We start from the raw sequence: 21,048 nt of genomic DNA, 5'->3' as shown, positions 1-21,048 counted from the left end.
CACTTTCATTTGGAGGATAGTTTGTTTGTGGGATTCCTTGGTTTAGCCAACAAAACCCTAAGGAAGATTAGCAGGCTTTTCTAATCCAGAATTTCTTTTTAAAAAAAATATATTGTATTGATTTTTTACAGAGAGGAAGGGAGAGGGATAGAGAGTTAGAAACATTGATGAGAGAGAAACATTGATCAGCTGCCTCCTATATACCTCCCACTGGGGATGTGCCCGCAACCAAGGTACATGCCCTTGACCAGAATCAAACCTGGGACCTTTCAGTCCGAAGGCCGACACTCTATCCCAGCCGTGGGCAAACTACGGCCTGCGGGCCGGATTCGGCCCGTTTGAAATGAATAAAACTAAAAAAAAAAAGACCATACCCTTTTATGTAATGATGTTTACTTTGAATTTATATTAGTTCACACAAACCCTCCATCCATGCTTTTGTTCCGGCCCTCCGGTCCAGTTTAAGAACCCATTGTGGCCCTTGAGTCAAAAAGTTTGCCCACCCCTGGTCTATCCCCTGAGCCAAACCTGTTAGGGCTAATCCAGAATTTCTTGATGGAAATATGTACTTCCACCATTAGACAATATCGTCCTGAGGCTTAATCTTGGTTTCTTTGTTCAAGCTGTATATAATTCATTAGAATGGTAACATACTTAATATTAATAACTAGAGGCCCAGTGCACGAATTCGTGCAGGGGTGGGATCCAGCTGGCCCAGCCTCGATCAGCTGATTGAGGCCAGGCCTGTTGGGAGGAGGAGATGAGGAGAAGTTGGCCAGCAGGCCCACCCCGATCATGGCCTGATTAGGTCCGGGTCAGCTGCGGGGAGGGTCTGTGGGTGGTGTGCAGGCTGCCTCCACCCTCAAATGGGGCTTGGGAGGGACCAGGGGAGTTGGCTGGCCAGCCCCACCCCCGATTGGTGTGGGAGGGGGTAATCGGGGGCACAGCTGGCTGGGGGGAGGGGCTGTGGGCTGATGGGGTGGTGGGGGCTGATGAGGTATGGGGCCAGCCGGGGAGAGGGGCTGAAGGACGTTGGCCGGCCAGCCCTGCCCCTGATCAGGGTGGTGGGGGCCCATCGGGGGTGGGGCTGATAGGGTGGGGAAGGGCCACAGGAGGGTTGGCCTGCTACCCTGCCCTTGATTGGGGTGAGAGAGGCCGATCAGGGGCAGGGCCTGCTGGGAGGAGGGGCCGAGGGAGATTGGCTGGCCAGCCCCACCCCCCAATCAGGCTGGTCCACTGGCCACAGTGGGCATCATAGTGACCAGTTGTTTTGGTCATTCTGGCATTCCGGTTGCTGGCTTTTTATATATATAGATGTATAATGTGAATATATTTACTGACCATTCCTTAGGAGTAGGCCAAAAGTATGGGAACATATTATGAAATTGGGTGATGAGTTTTAGGTATGAAAAAATGATTCAGAAAGCAGATTCTAGGAAGTAAATGAAGAAAAACTAAATTTCAGGGTTATACTACCTAGTTTCCGTGATGATTGGGTTCTTGTCCCCATGCCTGGGCTGTCTCACCTAATAATTTAGTGCCAAGAAATCGTGCTGTAATACTCAGGGTAAAATCAACTTGGGAGCATCGTTCACTCCTCTCTTTCTCTCCCATCCACATCTAAGTCAATAGAAGGTCGTCTCCACGTTCACAGAATGTCCAGAATCTGATCCCTTCTTACCACATTGACTATGACTATCCCAGTGGAAGCCACTATCTTTTTTTCTGGACCAGCAAAGGCCTCTAAACTTGTCCCCTCCCTTTCACCTCCTCATAGTCTATTCACTCAGTAGTTAGGGTGGTCCTTTAAAGCTGAAATTGCATCATCATATTACTGTTCTCAAAATTTTCCAACAATTTCCTAGTGTATTTGGAATGGCTAATAAGGCTCTCTGTACCCTGGCTCTTGACCACACCTCATTTCCTATGATCTTCCCATCTTGACTCACCTGTCCCAATCACACTGGTTTTTGTACTTTCCTAGAAATGCCAAGCGCTCTCTCTCCCTGGGATCTTTGTTCTCTCTGCCTAGAAAATTGCTTGCCTGCTCACTCCTGTACTCACCCCGTCATTTTATTCAGAATTCTGAGGACTTCTTTGGGCATGGCACTGAAATAACTCTCTTCATCTCCCTTCCCTGCATTAGCTGAGGCCATGTTGTGTCTTGATGCATTTCTCTGTCTGCCTCTGTAGAAGATAACCTTTCCAAGGTCAATGTCTTGCTCACTACTATGTGTTTCTATTGTCTGAAATTTCGTGTGGCACATAGTTAGAGCTCAATAATTACTTATTGAAAGAAAGGACAGATGAACACATGGTTAAGTGATTCATTTATTTTTTGGACAGGCCTGTTTCTTTTTCTAGGGAGTCCTGACTTTTACATTCTTCCTGCCTTCAGTCTGTCATACATATACTTATGTTAACAACAATGTCCTTGTATGAATTGTTTTCCCTCTATATTCAATATTTGAGTTATCAGCATTCCCCTTTTCAGAGGTTTGGGATTCCAGAGTGCCAGAGTGGCTGTATGCTCTCTCACTTATAGTGGGGGCACTTGAGTTCTTTTCAGTGACTGGATGATGGCAAGTTTATCTAAGATTCAGAATCAACAGTGAGACATGTGGAGAATTTGTTTGCAGGACCTTGAAACGGCATTTTTTAAAAAAAGTCTGCTATAATTTTTAGTGGGAATTTCAACTTTTGTATTTATAGATCCTTTTATTTGGATTATATTTTGTTTCTCTCATTAACTTGTAATTATTTCTTGAATGTACTGAAATCTGACCCAGTGTCACAACAGTGCTCTAATTATAAAATGCTTGGCTATAAAATATTCTCAAGTTGCTTTTGTGTTTCCAATGCAAAATGTCATTGGTTAGTTTTTACCAACAGAGGATTTATTGTGCGTGGTTTTTATTTTTGTTTGTTTTGATTTTTGTTTTGCTTCAGTCTAGAAAACACTTCCTCAGACCCAGACTAACATTTGATTGTCCTCATAGTGACAAGGCTGATAGCTGAATTTGCTTCCTGTATCCTCTGATCAGCTTTCATTGGTTTGCCATTCACTATTTTAATCTACCAGATTGTCATTTCATTAAGAGGATGTGCTTTAGAATCAGACAAATCTGACTTTGTGTCCTGCTCTTCCACTTACTTAATTATGTGATCTTAGAAGAATTACTAAGCTTTTATGCCGATTCACCCATTTCTAAAAGGGGGAAATAATAAAAAGGGGGAAATAATATTTTCCTGATAGGGTTGTTAGGAGGATTAAATGAAGTAATGCACCTAAATTTGTAAGTGACTAATCTGCCACACAGTGAGCAGGCAGACATTACTGGTTGTTAACTTGGGGGATATGTTCTGATACCTTAGTAGCCCAAATAAGTTAATGCCTTATCCATCCTGTTCAGCTGAGCCTTTTGACGAGAGCAGATGGCTCCTACACAGTCATATTGGTAAGGAACTGTGAGGATGATCTAATTTCATTCATTTCATGGCTCTCTGCTCTACTTGAGGCATTTCCACAATCAATTTCAAAGTATTGCTCACTCAGAGAAGGTAGCACTCTGGCCTTTGAGAATCCCCAAATTTCCCTCCTGAGCAGAAAGACAAGATGAGGATATGTTGAAAGGCATCCGAGTTGGGAGAGAGAGTGGAAAGGACCTGGTCTCTGGCACAGACTTAGCCATTAAAGAGAGTGTCCCAGACGGTGGGAAAGCCAAGTTGTTCAGAGGCGGCAGGACTGTCACTGCAAGGGCTTCTAAAGGAGAAAGCCAGTAACCTGGAGCTGAGTGAACCCCTTTGATGTCTCATTCTGTCAGATCCTGGAGACACTTGCCCAGGTCGGTGGAGTTCAGGATGACCGGTTTGCATGACTGCTGGGGGATTTGTGACTAAATGGAGATAGTGCTTTTGAAAAAATAAAGATAAAAGGATGAGAAAAGACTATGAAATGACCCTCATTTTCAAAAGGAACCTAGAAGTCCTTTACTGGCATGCTTCCTCCTCTGCCACTTGCTGGGTGGTGTTTTCTCTGAAGTGGTAAGCTATCTCGGAGCCACTGTGAGAAATGTCTTATATTTCTTTAGAGAATTTGTCATTTGCGACTGAATGGAATTTGTGTGTCTTTGCTTAACGAGCTACCAACAGCGTTTTTGTTACCTTATACAAAACTAAAGTCATTAAACTTTCCTTTTCATCTTTCTCTAGAATGGCTTCCAAAGTTCCTCCATGGCTAATTCTTGTAGGGTCATGGGAAATGAATTGAAAAGGCAATTCCTACAGCAGGGGCCATTCCTCTCAAACAAGCGAACAGATGACTGTGACTTGCTGTAATTCTGCACATTATTTCTTTTATCAGTATGCTCTTTGCCGAACTTTAGTTGCTGGAAGTTGCACAATGAAATTTCTGAGTCCCTAATATTAGGACTATTGATAAAAATCAATGAAATCCTCATACATAAAATGTGATTGTGTGTGTATGTGTGTGTTTCCTGTGGCAGCGGGTGGGCAAAAGGCACATGTAGAAGGACATAAGAAGAAAGGGAATCAATATTTATTGAATATTTATTATATACCAGGTTCAACATTTGTGTTATTACCCCCATTTTACAGATGAGAAAAAAGAACTGGGCCAAAGTCACATGACTAGTAACTAAGTGGCAAGGCCTAGGTCAGTTGGACCCTGAGGCATGCTGGTCACCTCCACCACATTACTGTCTTTTTGCCTCTTATTTGCTGTCATAGGAGCCTTGGAGTCAGCTCACCCCCTCCTTAATAGCCAGAGAGCTCTTCCAGGGAATCTTGGTAGGAAGACGGTTTGAAATGAGGACTTCATAACCATCCACTGCAGCACACCCCTGCATCATGTGTCTTGACCTTGAATACAGAGCCACCTGTGCCCTAAGGCTCAGAGGCAGGAGGAACTAGCCTTGGCTTGCGTGGCCATAGAGAATATGAGTCAGGAGGCAACTCTGAGTGAGTTAGAAAGGGCTTAGGAGCTTCACCCCTGGAGAAGGACTACCTCTGGGGAGAAACAAACTTCCCGTGGTCTCTCATGCCCAGGAATTAGGAAGGTATAATTGTCAATGTTCACCGGCATAAGCAGGACCTACCTTCTGTTCTCTAAACTCTCGCCCAGCCCACTCATTTCCAAGCCTTGAAAACCATATGAAAGTGAAGTAGCAAAGCAGAGGGAGAAGAGTTGTGTTACAACAAACTGCAATGGTTTATGCAAATCTTCTTTCTTTAGTGGGCTTTTCACAAGGCTAATGATTCTCAGCTTTCAAGCCTTTTATTTTTTATTTTATTATTGTTTTTTTAATCCTTGCCCAAGGACATTTTCCCATTGATTTTCAGAGTGGAAGGAAGAGAAGAAGGGGGATAGACAGAGAAAAACACCAATGTGAGAGAAACATTGATTGGTTGCTTCCCACATGTGCCCTAACCTGGGCCAGGGATCAAACCCTCAGCCAAAGTACCTGATAGATTGGGAATCGAACCCTTAACCCTTTGGTGTGCAGGCCAACACTCTAACCACTGAGAAAAACTGGCCAGTGCTTTCAAACCTTGTAGAACGATGACATCTATTATGAGGAGTTCAGTCACCTTTAGGTTTTCTTAGAGATTGGTCTCCTGATTTCAACCTGTTGCTTGATTTAAATTTTATTCTTTCCATTAGGCCTGAGCCTTGGTGACACGTGCTTTTTTATTACCATTTGTTTTCTTTTAAACAGTCACAAAGCTGAGAGTTTTTTCCTGAAATCTGATATGGGATAGCAGATATGAAAGTGTTCTTAGGTTTCATTTATTGTTCCAGAAGTTAATGACTCTGTTGGTATTTATGTGAATGCCATGGAATTATATTAATACTGTGGGCTTGGGGAATGCTGTAATAACCTGCAAAAGGAAATTCTGTCTGAAATAATTCTTCAGGTATGAGCGTAGTGTTGTTACGGTTGTTTTGTTTTCTGCCAGATGTATACAGAGTCCATTGTGTTTTCATTCCTTATTTGAGTGTGTGTTTATGTTTGTATGTTTTCCTCTTAGTATGTATCTTAACTAATTATAAGCCACAGGATATATTGCTAAGTAAGTGTAAATAACAGCATGTCAGCACATGTAAAAAAAGTACCCATCAATTAAATAAAGAGGAAGTTCATTAACTCAATTTTTTAATATGTGCAACCTTTCTCCCAGTGGGGTCAAATAGGTAGAAATACTTTCCTTTATCAAGAAAGTTAAAAAGTTGGAGGTCATTTCAGTCCATTAAAATTGATATATTCCCAGCTTCACACATTTAAACAGTATCCTATTAATTAAAAGAAGAAAGGCCAAATTTCACACCAAGTTATCTAGTATTTTGTGAAATGAGGCCCCATTACAAGTGCAGCTGCTATGAATGAGGCTCATGTGGTTTCCAACTCCTTCTAATTCTTTACTCTTATAGCTTCAAGGCTGAGAACATTCTAGTGTTTATCCGTAGTTCCTTCCTTAACCTCATCTGGTTAGGATGGTTTTTCTCTAGGACAGAAAAGGGATTTAATGTTCCACGCCAGTGGACTTCCTTACCCATAGGCAATGATTTGGCCTTAGAAAGAGCGATTATTATGCACACTTGGTGTCATGACTTAAGTTTTCTTTAGAATTTTATATTTTCCTTACTTCTTCTTCTTCTTTTAAATAAATCAAACCAAACAGGTATTCCTGGAGGACTTCTGAGTGGAAAGAATGCCAAGTCTCTCTCCTCCTCGAGCAGCAGGACCCCCACTGGCCTGTGACGGGACCCGTGTGTGGAGGTGGGATCCAGACCCGGGCAGTGTACTGTGCCCAGAGCACACCAGCATCCACCGCACAGAGGGCCAAGGAAGGTAGGCAGCCAGTTCCAGGGACAGATGGTGCCACTGCCTGAAGGGAGATGGACTCCAGCCTTCTCTCCTCAGATCCTTCTGGATGCAGTGGACCCTCAGCATTCACACATTTCATATTTGTTTTGTTGACTATTTGCAAATCATTCCTAAATTCTGCCACTTTAATTTGGAATAGTTAAAAACAATAGCAGTAATAAAAACAGCAGCCTCAAAGGATCATTGCGAAAGTGAAATGAGAAAATATATCTGACATCTGTAGTACAAATGAATACCACACTCTGAGAGGCTGGAGTGAGTCAGTTAGTAATGAATAATAGTATTGTTTTGTTTTGTTTTCAAGAGTGTTTTTGTGTGTGTGTGTGAATTTGTGAATGTGAAAATTTCTGCAGATGTATCACTTTTAAATGTTAAGGTCAATGTCAATTTATTGCCAAATTGACAATTTTAAATGTTATGAAAAGAAGGAGGAGAAGAAACAATTTCTTCCATGGTAGCCTTTCTCCTGGGCAGGTGCAGCCTCAGCACCGGTCCATTTGTTTCAGGGTTGGAGACAGTGATAACATATAGAGACTGAAAAACTGGCCCAGACTTACTTAGTCAATTGACTGAAAAGCCAAGAGTAGATGATATGCTTCTACGCTAGAAGAAGGTGTGACATATCCCAACCACAGCAGTGCCCTCTGCTGAAGTGGTCAAGGTGGGGATGCTTTCTTGGGTGTGCACATACATTCTCTCCTGTGGAATTTAGTTAGGGAGGTAAGATCTGAGCTTTCTTGCTACGGAAATGCATCCTTTTTATCCTGTCAAGCTTTTCCTACTAGGTGTCTTTTTTTTTTTTGACATGGCTTTTTATTGTTCCAGGGGCTTCTGAGACCACAGCCTTTGGGCGATGCTCCTTATAACTCACAGAGGAATAATCTTTACAGACTCCTGAGCATTTATTTCAACAATTGAAGTTACTTCCACATTTACAGGGCGAGGGCTATTTTAAAAAGTGATAGTTACATTTTAATAAAAATTTATAAAAGTGATAGTAAATTTTTCAAAGTGACAATTTACACACGTTCTGGTCCAGGACAAAACATGACTACGCTTACTCCTCTAAACTTGGAAGAACAAGATCGATAAAAAGTTTCAGCTTTTTCTTCCAGACCTTGGTGATCTTTCTATTTCACCTTCTTCTTCCCCCCTTTTACTATTGTCTCGAGTTCTAGGGTATTCAGGGTCAACACATAAATGAGAATTTATGACCTATTTTTAGCTTCAACTTTTAATCTTCTTTTGACAGTTTCATCTTCCTACAGTTTCTTTAGTGAAAATAGCTTTAATTATGGATCACCTGTTTCTAAAATTTCTTCAACTTTAATCTTTCCAACATTCTTAATAGAAACATCTTGGGTAGAAAGATTATAATTAGGAAGAGATGGATGAATGGTGTTCTAGAGCTGAGCATGACATGCAAGCTAGGCGGTTCAAGAGAGGAGGGGTATTAAAGATATATTTCGCAGCCTATTAAACCCTGCTACCATATGCTTCAAGCATGTAATGAAGAGGAAAAAAAATCTAAGGCCAAATTACACTTTCAGATTAGTATGCTGGTTGGCATGGAAACAAAAAAGTACTTAGAAATCCCTAAGCCTGGTAGCCCAGTCCTCAGAGGGGTAAAGGGTTGGAGGGGTCTTAGATGTAGGGACAGGATATAAACACAGTGATGTATACCAAGACCATGTACTCTTGTGCAAAGTTGAAGACAGAGTCAAACTATTGCTGCATTGGAAACACAACACAGTCACAATTGCATTAAAGGCATGGTGTAGCTTACTACTTTCCTTTGTAGACATTAACAAAGGTTTTTATTTTGCTCTTGTATGGAAGTGAACCAGAAAGATTGTTCAGCCATCACTTTCCTTTCTTATAAATTCTTTCCTGTCCTGCTGTTATCATTTATAAGTATGCCTTGACAAAGCTGGCAACATGAGAATTTCTTCCTTGGCTCAAGTTAAACACAAGAGAATAATTGAATTGCCATTGAATGGGACCAGTGGAGTGTTTTTGCCCAATTAAAGTGACAGAATTTAAATATTTCTCACCTTTTCAGCTAATGCAGAAAGAAGGCCAAAATTGATGACAATTTTGCATTTCAGTTTTTGAGAACATCTTTTTTATGATTATTATTATGTTAGGTTTTGGAGAAAGAATTTTAATAGCATCGATTTTGGAAACCCTTTTCGCAGTCACAGCTGACTTTCCCACAAGGTTGATTTCTCCTTAGACTCCAGGATAGTCTGTTCAGTCTCTGCAATGGAATTGCTTGACATTTTTCCCCCACAAAACTCTGCCATTCATTGTGAGTTAGCTGTGCTGCTTTCTAAGAACCTGACCTTAGACCAATCCACAATCCTGGGGGATGGTGACGGGGAGGTAAAAAACACAAGATTCATTTCTATGGGTCTCTCATGCAATAGAATTTTTAAATGCTAGAATGGTGATTGGGGAAGAATGCTAATTCTCTCCTTAAGGCTCCCATGTCTCTTGCTGAGGCTGGACGCTGAGACTGAATTGTGTTCTGTGGCAACTTATTCTTGCTGATGTCCCAGTCTCCATTTGACCTCAATTCATGGTGTTTGTAGGGATAATATAAGAACAGCTATGGCATATTTACCTGGTTCTATTGTTCAGTGTTCATGTGATGTTTTAGCTGCAGTCAAAATAGTGCTGCAACAGTCAATATGAGAAGTATTACCAGTGATAGCAGCCAAGTCAATAGTTTTGGGGATAAAAATATAGAGGGTTTTTTATGATTTTGTTTACCACTTATTGTTGTGTTTTTCTTTGATAAGAGAAGCACTAATAAGAGTGATGTTTACCTGCAAATCTAAAAGCTTATATTTGGAGAGGCCATTTTCTTTTTGCCCTTTTCTCAAATGAAATTAAAGCTACTTAGCCTGCATTCAAGGATGATTTCTCAGAAGGTAAAACATTGAAACAAGGAACACACCTCTAAAATCTAATAAAGACTGGGACAGATTTAATCAAGTTATGACAATGTGGCCTAGGGCCTGGAATATCAACAAATATGGAGTGAAACAGCATAGAGATAGAATGCATTCATTAGGTGAAAAAAACATGAAACCAAAAACTCTACAAAAACTAAATAAAAATTGGGAAAAGGAATTGGTGTGGTTGCAGTTAAGCAGAACACTACCTGTTTGTTTGTTTGTTTGTTTGTTTTCAAATTTCAGATTTATTACTTTACATTAAAGGACAAAGCTATTTTGAAAATGGAGCACACTTTAGCTTTGAATTGTTGAATACATTAGTTCACCTCTGTACTCCAGTAAGACTCAGTAGTTCCTGAGAGTCCTAAGTCTATTTCATGCTGGGCTCAGACTTGGTATTAAGGGAGAGAATAATCAGATATGGGAATGGCCTGGAATTCTGAGTACTATGGGAAGACTTTTTATATATATTTTGTCTAACTAGTGTATGCAAGCTGAATGTGTTTTGGTTCTGGGTTTTAGTTCTGACTTGTTTGGAACTTTGATAAACCACATTAGTGTTTTTCAAGTCTTTTAGTTCGTTAAATTGGTTTTAAATATACTGATGATGTCAGTTAAAGGTGGATGACAATGATGCATTCATACTATTTAAATAATTTATGTACAGCTATATTTTAGGGTATTATTATCAAGGTGCCCTTCATTAATTTATAGACTCTTAAATTGGAATGACAATTGAATGAACAATTAGGATATTGTGTCTTAATAATGTGACCATCTATAATAATAAAAGCATAATATGCTAATTAGACTGGACATCCTTCCTGATGTCCTTCCTTCCAGGTAAGCCAAGCAGGCGGGGCTGTGGCAGAGGTGGCAGAGGCCCCTGGCTGTGGTGTCAGCAGGCGGGGGCCAGGGCCACGGCCCTTGCATTAATTTCGTGCATCAGGCTTCTAATTATCTACACTAATAAAAGAGAAACATGGTAATTAGCGTACGACCGCTACCCTTTTCATTGGCTAATCAGTGATTATATGCAAATTAACTGTCCACCAAGATGGCGGCCGGCAGCCAGGCACTGAAGCGAGCATGAGGCTTGCTTGCTGCAGACTCCAACGTTCCCTGCCTCACTTGCCGGCCTCTCAGCTGCAACTCTAAGCAACTATGTACTATGTTGCAAATAAGAAGCTAAACAAAACCCCAGAAACCAGCCGGACTGAAATCCAGGAGGACCGAAACATTGTATCCATGTTTTCAGCAGCAAGGCCTCAGAGCTAAAGCTGGCCCAGAATAAAAAAAAAAAAAGAAAACAAGGAGCGGTTGGAAGCTTTAGTCACTCACCAGCCGGAAAACAGCCCTCAGCCCCTCAGCCAGCCTGGCCAGGCACCCCAGTGGGGACCCCCACCCTGATCCAGGACACCCTTCAGGGCAAACCAGCCAGCCCCTACCCATGCACCAGGCCTCTATTCTATAAAGTAAAAGGTTAATATGCCTCCCGGCACCGGGATCAGCGGAGCAGCGAGGCTCCCGGCACTGGGATCAGTGTGACAGGGGGCAGTGCCCAAACCCCCTGATCGCCCTGCGGCTCTGTGTGTGACAGGGGGCGGGGCCACAACCTCCCTATCCACCCTGCTCTGTTCGTGACAGGGGAAGGCACCCCAACCCCCTGATCGGCCCTGCTCTGTGTGTGACAGGGTGCGGCGCCCCAACACGCCCCCCCCCCCCCCCCCTCCACGGGCCCTGCTCTGTGTGTGACAGGGTAGAGCCATAACCTCCCCATTGGCCCTGCCCTGAGTGTGACAGGGTGCAGCGCCCCAACCCCCTGATCGGCCCTGCTCTGTGTGTGACAGGGGGCACCGCCCCAACCCCTTGATGGGCCCTGCTCTGTGAGTGACAGGGGGCAGTGTCCCAACCCCCTGATGGGCCCTGCTCTGTGAGTGACAGGGTAGAGCCATAACCTCCCCATTGGCCCTGCCCTCAGTATGACAGGGTGCAGCGCCCCAACCCCCTGATCCGTCCTGCTCTGTGTGTGACAGGGGGCGGTGCCCCAACTCCCCTATTGGCCCTACTCTATGAGTGACAGGGGGGAGCTCCTCAACCCCCTGATCGGCCCTGCTCTGTGCATGACAGGGGGGAGCTCCCCAACCCCCTGATTGACCCTGCTCTGTGAGTGACATGGGGCAGCGCCCTAACCCCCTGATCAGCCCTGCTCTGTGCATGACAGGGGGTGGCGCCGCAACCTCCCCATCGACCCTGCCTTGAGTGTGACAGGGGGCGGTGCCCCAACCCCCCAATCGGCCCTACCCTGAGCGTGACTGAGGGTGGCATCACAACCTCCCGATCCGCCCTGCTCTGTGCATGACAGGGCGGCACCCCGACTCCCTAATCGGCCTTGCTCTGAGCCTGACCAGGGGCTGCACTTAGGGATTGGGCCTGCCCTCTGCCACCCAGGAGCAGGCCTAAGCCAGCAGGTCATTATCTCCCGAGGGGTCCCAGACTGCGAGAGGGCACAGGCCAGGCTGGGGGACCCCCCTTCCCCCGCCCCCTGAGTGCACAAATTTTTGTGCACCGGGCCTCTAGTATATATATATGTGTGCATACAGGGTGGGGTAAAAGTAGTTTTAAAGTTGTTCATATGGAAAATAATATAATCTATATATATAAAAAGCCAGCGACCGTAATGCCATAAAGACCAGAATGACTGGTCACTATGACACCCACTGCAGCCAGCGAACTGGCCTGTTAGGGGGGGGCGGGGGGGGCCACTGGCCAATCTCCCGCTTCCTCTCCCCCTAGTCGGCCCCACCCCTGATTGGCTTTTCCCACTCTGATCGAGGGTGAGGCAGCTTGCCAATCACTCCAAAGCCCTTCCCCCTGGCCATACCCACCCCTGATGGGCCCCCACCACCTCGATCAGCCTGCAGCCACTCCCCCCAGCCAGCCCCACCCCTTATTGCCCTCCTACCCCAATAAAGGGCGGGCCAGCCAGCCAACCTCCCACCATCTCCTCCTCCTGACAGGCCCCGGCCCTGTTCTGCCCTGATTGGGACTGAGCCAGCCGGACCCCACCCATGCTTGAATTCATGCACTGGGCCTCTAGTAGTAAATAATAATAGAAGAATAAACTCTATGTTTTGCATACTCACAACTGTAGACCTACTTTTGCCCCACCCTGTGTGTGTGTGTGTGTGTGTGTGTATGTGTGTATACCATGTTATTATGATGCCTAAAGGTAATCTTCATAAAGGAGGTAGTGCTTATTGAGAGTTTGCAGGATCAATAGGGAAGAATGTTTTAAGTGGGGCAGGAGGGACATTTGGAAAAGAACTGAGGTGTTTATATTCAGTGGTGGCCAGTGCACTGGAGAAAGGAGAGCACAGGGAATTGGAAGTGACAATGGCACCTGAAAACTAGGCCTTTGGGCTCCCATGGAGTTAAGACTATTTTTGAGACTGTGGGTACCCACTGTAGGCTTTCAAGCAGAGAAGAAATCTCATATTCTTAGCTTTATCTAAAAATGTAGAAATGTCAGTATGCTAAGAAAATTCTCATGAGTGGTCATGTCCTATTTTCAAACTTATCTGATTATCCAAGAAGTTTTTAGATATGAACTAAATTACTTTACATTATGAACAGATGAACAGATTTCTTAAGGGACAATTAAAGGAGATATTTTGCCATCATTTGAGGGTCTGCAAATATCCTTTACCCTTCTTAAGAAATTGATTTTAAAGTCAATAAGCTCATTTGGGTGTGAAAATAAAGTGTCAGGAAAACAATGCACTTAGAACTTCCCTTAGTGTTAACCCTTAGAGGAGGAATGAGACTGTTTAAAGGGTGTTGCAGCATTTTCTCTTGCTTTCTGCTAACAGAGAAGCAGAGATAACCTAATGAAATAATTTTTGCTAATTAACAGCAGGATATTTGATGGTAGTTCAGTTGAGACCATGGAACAGAAGGCCACTGGCCTGTAAACTTTCTACCTTGGAAACATACTCAATTATTGGGATATATATATTCATATAGTTCAGATATTCTCTCCAAAAGTCCCAAAGTGGGAAAGTTGAGAAAAGTTTAGAGAAAGCACACTAAATATTTAGAAGAAATAGGTCACTAGGAGTCTAAATTAAGATTGGTTTTTCCTGGTTCTGTTTATTGCATTTGTATCTCAGTTTAGTGACTTTTTAATCAAGTGTAACAAACTGCTCTTAGTACGCTATAGCAAGTGTTTATTGAATTACTGTGCTTAGCAAAAATATTGAAGAGTTCCTACTTTAAGCATTCATTAAATTATCAGGCTGTTCTTGACATTAAAATTTTCTTAATTTATTTTTCTCAAGGTGTAATTCACATGATTAAAAAGAGTGCAGGAGAGAAGAAAAAAATTATAGAAGCAGGATGTTACAGGAGAAAATCTAGCACTGAGTAAAGGTTACTCCTAGGGAAAAAATGCTTACGGAAAAAATGCATTTTGTTAGCATGTGAGACCTGCTTAATATTATCTCCTAAAGAGGAAGAGCATGTATTCATATTTGTGCAAAATATTTTATATTTCTTCAAAATTAACACACTGAACTGTTAACTTAATTCTGTGCATAACTGAAACTAAAGTGATTGTCATCAAGGAAGAGCAGAATTGTCAAGAGCAAGATGTGTTTGGATATTTTCCAATGATTTTACCAAGTAATATTAGAGTTTTCCTAATCCTATTGCCCTAAGTCCATGCCCCTGTAACAACACATCACTTTTTGCCTGACTTCTAGCACTTGATATTCTTCTCTTTGTCTCCCATCAGGCAGTAAAGTCCTTGCAGACCATTCTTGGGGGTCCTTCTTTTTTGTATTTTTAAGTACCAGTGCCCAACCTATAAATGGAAAAATGCACATGCTTATGGAAGTCAAATTGAGAAACTCCTCAAGTGAGAGAGTGTTTTGTTGAATTCTTTTTGCTTTGGGGGTAGCATAGAGAAAGAAATTGAACATGCATATGGGTGGGCGAAGGAAAGGGCTATGGATTTAGGGTTGAGAGAGGTAGCATTCTGTGGTCTTAGGCCTGCTGGTGATCAGATCCTGAGATGGTGGGATTGAACTGCTGCCCTCTCCATCCCTGTCCAACACTCTGAGCTTCAACACATGGAACATTTTCTTGCACAGGCTAAGCCTTTAGAGCCAGTCTCTGTCTGACTACTGACCACAATCCTAAGATCTCTGTCATTTCCCTCCACCCTAGCAAACTTAATCCTTGACACGGAACTCTTACCTGAAGAACCCCTACCTAGACACTGAACCTAGGAGACAACATAGGGTTTCTTCTCCTCACCCACCAAAGCACTTTATCTCGCTGCACTATCATTGTTTGTGTGTGCGCCCTGTTAACCAGGCTACTGTGCACGGTCTATGAGATCAGGGACCACATCTATGTTGTTCTCAGCAATCAGCACAGTATCTAGCACATATACGATGCTTGTATTGAATTCAAAGCTATTCCCCATCTCATATTCCTTTTACTACCTTCTTTCTTATTGTTGATTCCCTAAAAGCACACAGTTGCCAGTCCACTTCCAAACGTGGATATAACACCACGTTGTGGTGCATGGGATCTGGCTTCTAGGGCAGCTGAGGAGTTGGATGTTGCAGCATTGAAGATAGCTACCTGGTGAGTGGAACTTCACCAATGGGAAACATGACTTAGGAGGGAGCCAGGCTCTTCCCAGTGCACCTGTATGTTATGCCAGTATGTTCTTGCAACCTTTCCAAAAACTCTGGTCTCCAAATACACAAATCTGCTATATGTCTTTATGGTTGAATGTGAAATGGTTAGTCAGCACAATAACAAACCACATAGCATTGAATTGTTGCTTTACTCCCACTCTTTTCTCCTTAACATTGCCTCCTGGCCTTGCAGCTTACAAATTAAGTATTAATACCTTAATTACCATTGTAGGTTCTGCGTTCTAGATGACCTCAGCTACAATAAAACTCGGTGAACATATGTCAAAAGAAAGAATGAGAGACACTGTTTTTAAGGATTTGTTATAATAATGCATGTGAGTGAGACCTTGTATGAGCGTGAAGTAGGGTGGGAGCTGCAAACAACTCTTCTTGCCCCACTTTACTTTCCTTTTCCTTTTTATTCTCAGCCTCACTTTTCTTCCTCCTCTATATTGCATCTTTCTCATCATGCAATTTTTCTTTTTCTTCCCCTTCATTGTCCTTTTCCTCTTTTTTCCCTTCTGGCATAAACCTTGGGAGCAAGAACGGTGTTAATAACCATGGTAGACTTCACTGCAGGTAGTACATTCCTGGCACAGGCAGTGTGAGCTCAATAGGCATTTCTTGAGCTAATCCCCTATAAATAGTCTTACCGTTCAGTTTTAGGCTTTTCTTTTCAAGTGGGGAACTTTTCTCTTGATTTCCATTGCTCACGTCCACCTGCACTTCATTAATGAACAGTTAACTTCTCCTTTCCAGACCAGAAGATTACATTTGGAAAAGCATGCTGAGATGAGAGCAGTTACAGTCTTTAGTTGGGTGCCTCACTAAACTTTATTTTGTCAGCTGGATTCGATTTTTCTGGAGCACCAAGCCAAGAGGTAATGAGGTTCCTCTTGGCAGAGTAATCTCCTAAATAAAGTTATTCCTTCCAAATCTATTTTTCCAGCCTTGTTGAATATGTGAGTATCCTGGCAAGCAGGATATAGAAGAAACATCTGCTTATTGTACAAATCTTCCTGCATGAAAGTTTCACAAGTTACTCACTAACTTATTCTAGTATTTGGCATTTTTTCTATGCTCTACTTTGAACTTCTCATCAGTTCTGTCCTTCAGACAGAAGACTCAGTAAGATCTCTATGTGCTTGAAAGAGAAACTAAAAAGGCAATCCCATTTACCATTACAACAAAAAATTAAGATACCTAGGAATAAATTTAACCAAGGAGATAAAGGACCTGTACTCAGAAAATTTCAGAATGCTGAGAAAAGAGGTAGAAGAAGACATGAACAAATGGAAAAATATACCATGTTCATGGATTAGTATAATCAACATAATTAAAATGTCCATACTACGCAAGCAATCTATAAATTCAATGCAATCCCCATTAAAATACCAACGGCGTGCTTCAAAGACCTAGAACAAACTCTCCAAAAATTCATCTGGAATAAAAAAAGACCCCGAATAGCTGCAGCGATCTTGAGAAAGAAGAATAATGTTGGAGGGATCACAATACCAGATATCAAGCTATACTACAAAGCCACTGTTCTCAAAACTGCCTGGTACTGGCACAAGAATAAACATATAGACCAATGGAACAGAACAGAGAACCCAGAAATTGACACAAGCCATTATGCTCAATTAATATTTGACAAAGGAGGCAAGAGCATGCAATGGAGTCAAGACAGTCTCTTCAATAAATGATGTAGGGAAAATTGGACAGATACTTGCAAAAAAAATGAAACTAGACTACCAACTTACACGGTACACAAAAAGAAACTCAAAATGAATAAAGGACTTAAACTAAGGTGGGAAACCATAAAAATCTTAGAAGAAGCCATAGGCAACAAAATAGCAGACATTTTTCCTAGCAATATCTTTATTGACACAGCTCATAGGGCAATGGAAACTAAAGAGAAAATAAACAAATGGGACTACATCAAAAAAAAAAAGCTTCTACACAGCAAAGAAACCATCAACAAAACAACAAGAAATCCCACTGCATGGGAGAACATATTTGTCAATGTGATCACCGATAAGGGTTTAATCTCCAAAATTTACAGGGAACTCATACAACTTAACAAAAGAAATTGCTTTCCAGCTTTTCAACAAACAACCAATCAAAAAATGGGCAAGGGACCTAAATAAACACTTTTTGAAAGAGGACATTCAGAAATCCAAGAGACATATGAAAACATGCTCAAAGTCACTAATCATCCGAGAGATGCAAATCAAAACAACAATGAGGTACCATCTCACACCTGTCAGAACAGCTATCATCAACAAATCAACAAATGATAGTGCTGGAAAGGATGCAGAGAAAAAGGAACCCTCCTACACTGCTGGTGGGAATGCAGACTGATGCAGCCACTGTGGAGAACAGTATGGAGTTTCCTCAAAAAATTAAAAAATAGAACTACCATTTGACCCAGTAATACCACTTCTAGGAATATATCCCAAGGAAACAGAAACACCAATCAGAAAGGATATAGGTACTCTATATATGTTCATAGCAGCACAGATTACCATAGCTAAGATTTGGAAACAGCCTAAGTACCCATCAGCAGATGAGTGGATTAGAAGAAAGTGGTACATCTACACAATGGAATACTACGCTGCTGTAAAAAAGAAGGAATTCTTACCATTTGCAGCAGCGTGGATGGACCTGGAGAGTATTATGCTAAGTGAAATAAGCCAGTCAGTGAAATATAAATACCACCTGATTTTACTCATTTGTGGAATATAAAGAACATTATAAACTGATGAACAAAAATAGATATGGAGGCAAAGAAGCATCAAACAGACTGTCAAATTATAGTGGGAAGGCTGGGTAAGGTTGAGGGGAAGGAGGTAAGAGATCAACTAAAGGACTTGTATGCATGCATATAAGCATAACCAATGGACACAAGACACTGGAGGGGGAGGTGAGGGAATATGCCAGGGGGTAGGGGAGGCCAGGGGAAGGTCGATGGGGAAAAAAAGGAGACATATGTACTACTATTTGTAATACTTTAAACAATAAAATAAAATTTAAAAAAAAGATTTATATGTGCTTAAGAGTTGTTCACTTATTCCTCTATCTTCTGGCCATTTTCTCAGGCATCATGGGGAGGAGAATCAATTCCCACATCAAGAGAAAAGCTGGAAAGCAAACTGAATCATGATGCTGCTTCTGAGATTCTCTGTGTCTCTGTGTGGAATATATCATTGTAGTTTGTTCTACTCTCTTAAGATCTGTTTTTCTAAGGCTTCAATTGTATTCAACTCTTGATGAAATTTGTCCGAGTTGTCCCAATTTTTCTAGGATTGCAACAGCTATTTTTATTTTAATAACCTATACCATTTTAAATTCAGTGTTGCCCATATTAGACTCTATGTTATCCTGCATACCCCAAATCCAGGGTTCCACAGTTAAGGAATTTGTCCCTTTTGGCTCAGTGCTCATGCTAGAAACCTGGGCTCCGCCCTTGGTATTTTACTGTCATTTACCTCTTGGTCTGCATTCACTATATCACTTCGTTATATTAATTCTACCTCCAAATACACACTTTGAATAATTATTAACTCCAATGGATTCAATTTAAAAAGAATGAAACATCAATTGAGCTATCAAAAATGTGTCTGTATACATTTTTGGGAAGCCCTATATATATTTTATTTGCTCATTCATTCTATTCATTTATTTCCAATCATCTTCCCTTCTAGCATTATTTCTCAGATGAACTCCTATCATGGGACCCTTACTGACTTCTCCCTTCTGCTCTTCCTCCTAGATAGAGTGGGGCATGTTTCATGTGGCTCAGCATATGGGCGCTGCAGACACACTACCTATGTCCAAATTCTTACCCTATAATTTACAAGCTGTGTAACCTTGTAATCCTTTACTTTCAGTTTCTTCATCTTTACAATGGAGATACTGAACCTTCCTAGCTCATTGTAGTACTATAGGATTGAATGGAAACACACACACATACACAGACCACCACCACCACCACCACCACCACCATGTAGAATAGAGCCTTATACAAAAAGAACTTAATAAGTATTAGCTACTATTACTTTTTATTCTCTAAACTCCTGCCAAAACAACCTTATTATCTGAGTATATCATTCCTATGAAAAATGACTTAAGAGGCTTCTTCTGAATTAAAAACTTTTTAACATCACTCATAGAGCCATGCAGGATATAGCCCTTGCCGACCTCCCCAGCTTCAACTGACTCCACTGTCCCTTTCATTCATTCTATCTCTGCCACACTGTATGGCTTTGGGCAAGTTAGTTGACCTTTCTGTGCTGAGTTTCTATCTTGCGGCCAGAAGCTACTGGTAGCATTGCATCATCACCCAGGCCAGTGGTCGCCAAACTGCGGCTCGTGAGCCACATGCGGCTCTTTGGCCCCTTGAGTGTGGCCACGAAGTTTCAATTGCACTGTACGTGCGCGCCCACACGTGGTATTTTGTGGAAGAGCCACACTCGAGGGGCCGTAGTTTGCGATCCAGGCAACAGAGTGCGTGAGTCAAGGACCCAGAGCTGAAACATCTTGACTCCTGACTGATTCATTTCCAATCCACCAAGTCATTGTATACCTGTCTCAATGTAAAGAAATGAGGGTAGGAAAATTAGGGGTCCTTGGAAAATATGAGCCCTGTTGGGAAGCCATTTGTTGGCAACAACTGTACACTTTGGAACAGAAGCACAGGCTTTGAGGGCCAGCGAGCAGGCTCTGCCACAGGTATTATTTCCCTGTTAATTGCACTCCTAAATCAATTTCCTATTTCTGCTGTAACAAATCACCACAAACTAATGACTTAAAGCAACACACATTTATGATCTCACAGTTCTGGAGGTCAGAAGTCCAAAGTGTTTGTCTCTGAGCTAAAATCAAGGCACGAGCAGGGTTGTGCGCCTCCTGGAGGCTCTAGGCGAGTACCTTCCCTTGCTCTCCCAGCTTCAAAAAGCTGCCTGCATTTCTTGGCTCCTGACTCCTAACTCAGTCTTCAAAGTCAGCAACATAATATCTTCCCGTGCCTTTCTGACTATGACCCTTTTCACTCCCTCATCCACTTATAAGGACCCTTGTGGGTAAGTTGGGCCCACCAGGATGATGCAGGCAATCCCCTCATTTCAAGGTCAGTTAATTAGCAACCTCAGTTATACACAACCTTCATCCCCCTTTCTCATGTAACCTAACATGTTCACAGGTGATAGGGGTTAAGATTTACACATGTTTGTGTGGTTATTATTTTGTCTTCTAAAACTCCTTCTTTTCTGTCTCAGAAATAAATACATTATTGGTGTTTATTAAAATTAAATAAGAGGGTAGTTCTTATGAATATGTGGATGATTCAGTATGAAGTGAAGGATTACAGAGGTTTAGTTAGTTTAGCAATGAAAATGTTAGGCTCTGAAGTGGGGATTGCCACATTGGAGCACCATTCCCCTCACCTCCTGACTATATGATGTTGGT

The 21,048-nt window shown here is 42.1% G+C and overlaps 1 protein-coding gene across 1 annotated transcript in view; it reads left to right on the top strand.

The window, feature by feature from the left end:
- THSD7B (thrombospondin type 1 domain containing 7B) overlaps window positions 1–21,048 on the top strand; it is an 838,394-nt gene that overhangs the window by 309,770 nt on the left and 507,576 nt on the right. Inside the window, exon 5 of the mRNA XM_070423466.1 lies at window positions 6,703–6,872. Coding sequence (XP_070279567.1) covers window positions 6,703–6,872 — 170 coding nt within the window. The remainder of the gene's footprint in view (window positions 1–6,702; window positions 6,873–21,048) is intronic.

The sequence above is a fragment of the Myotis yumanensis genome, unplaced genomic scaffold, assembly GCF_028538775.1.
Source record: "Myotis yumanensis isolate MYYU_CA2020_CCGP unplaced genomic scaffold, mMyoYum1.0.hap1 SCAF_8, whole genome shotgun sequence".
NCBI lineage: Eukaryota > Metazoa > Chordata > Mammalia > Chiroptera > Vespertilionidae > Myotis > Myotis yumanensis.
Note: the sequence above shows the minus strand (reverse complement) of the source record. Positions and strands in the feature narration are given on the sequence as shown.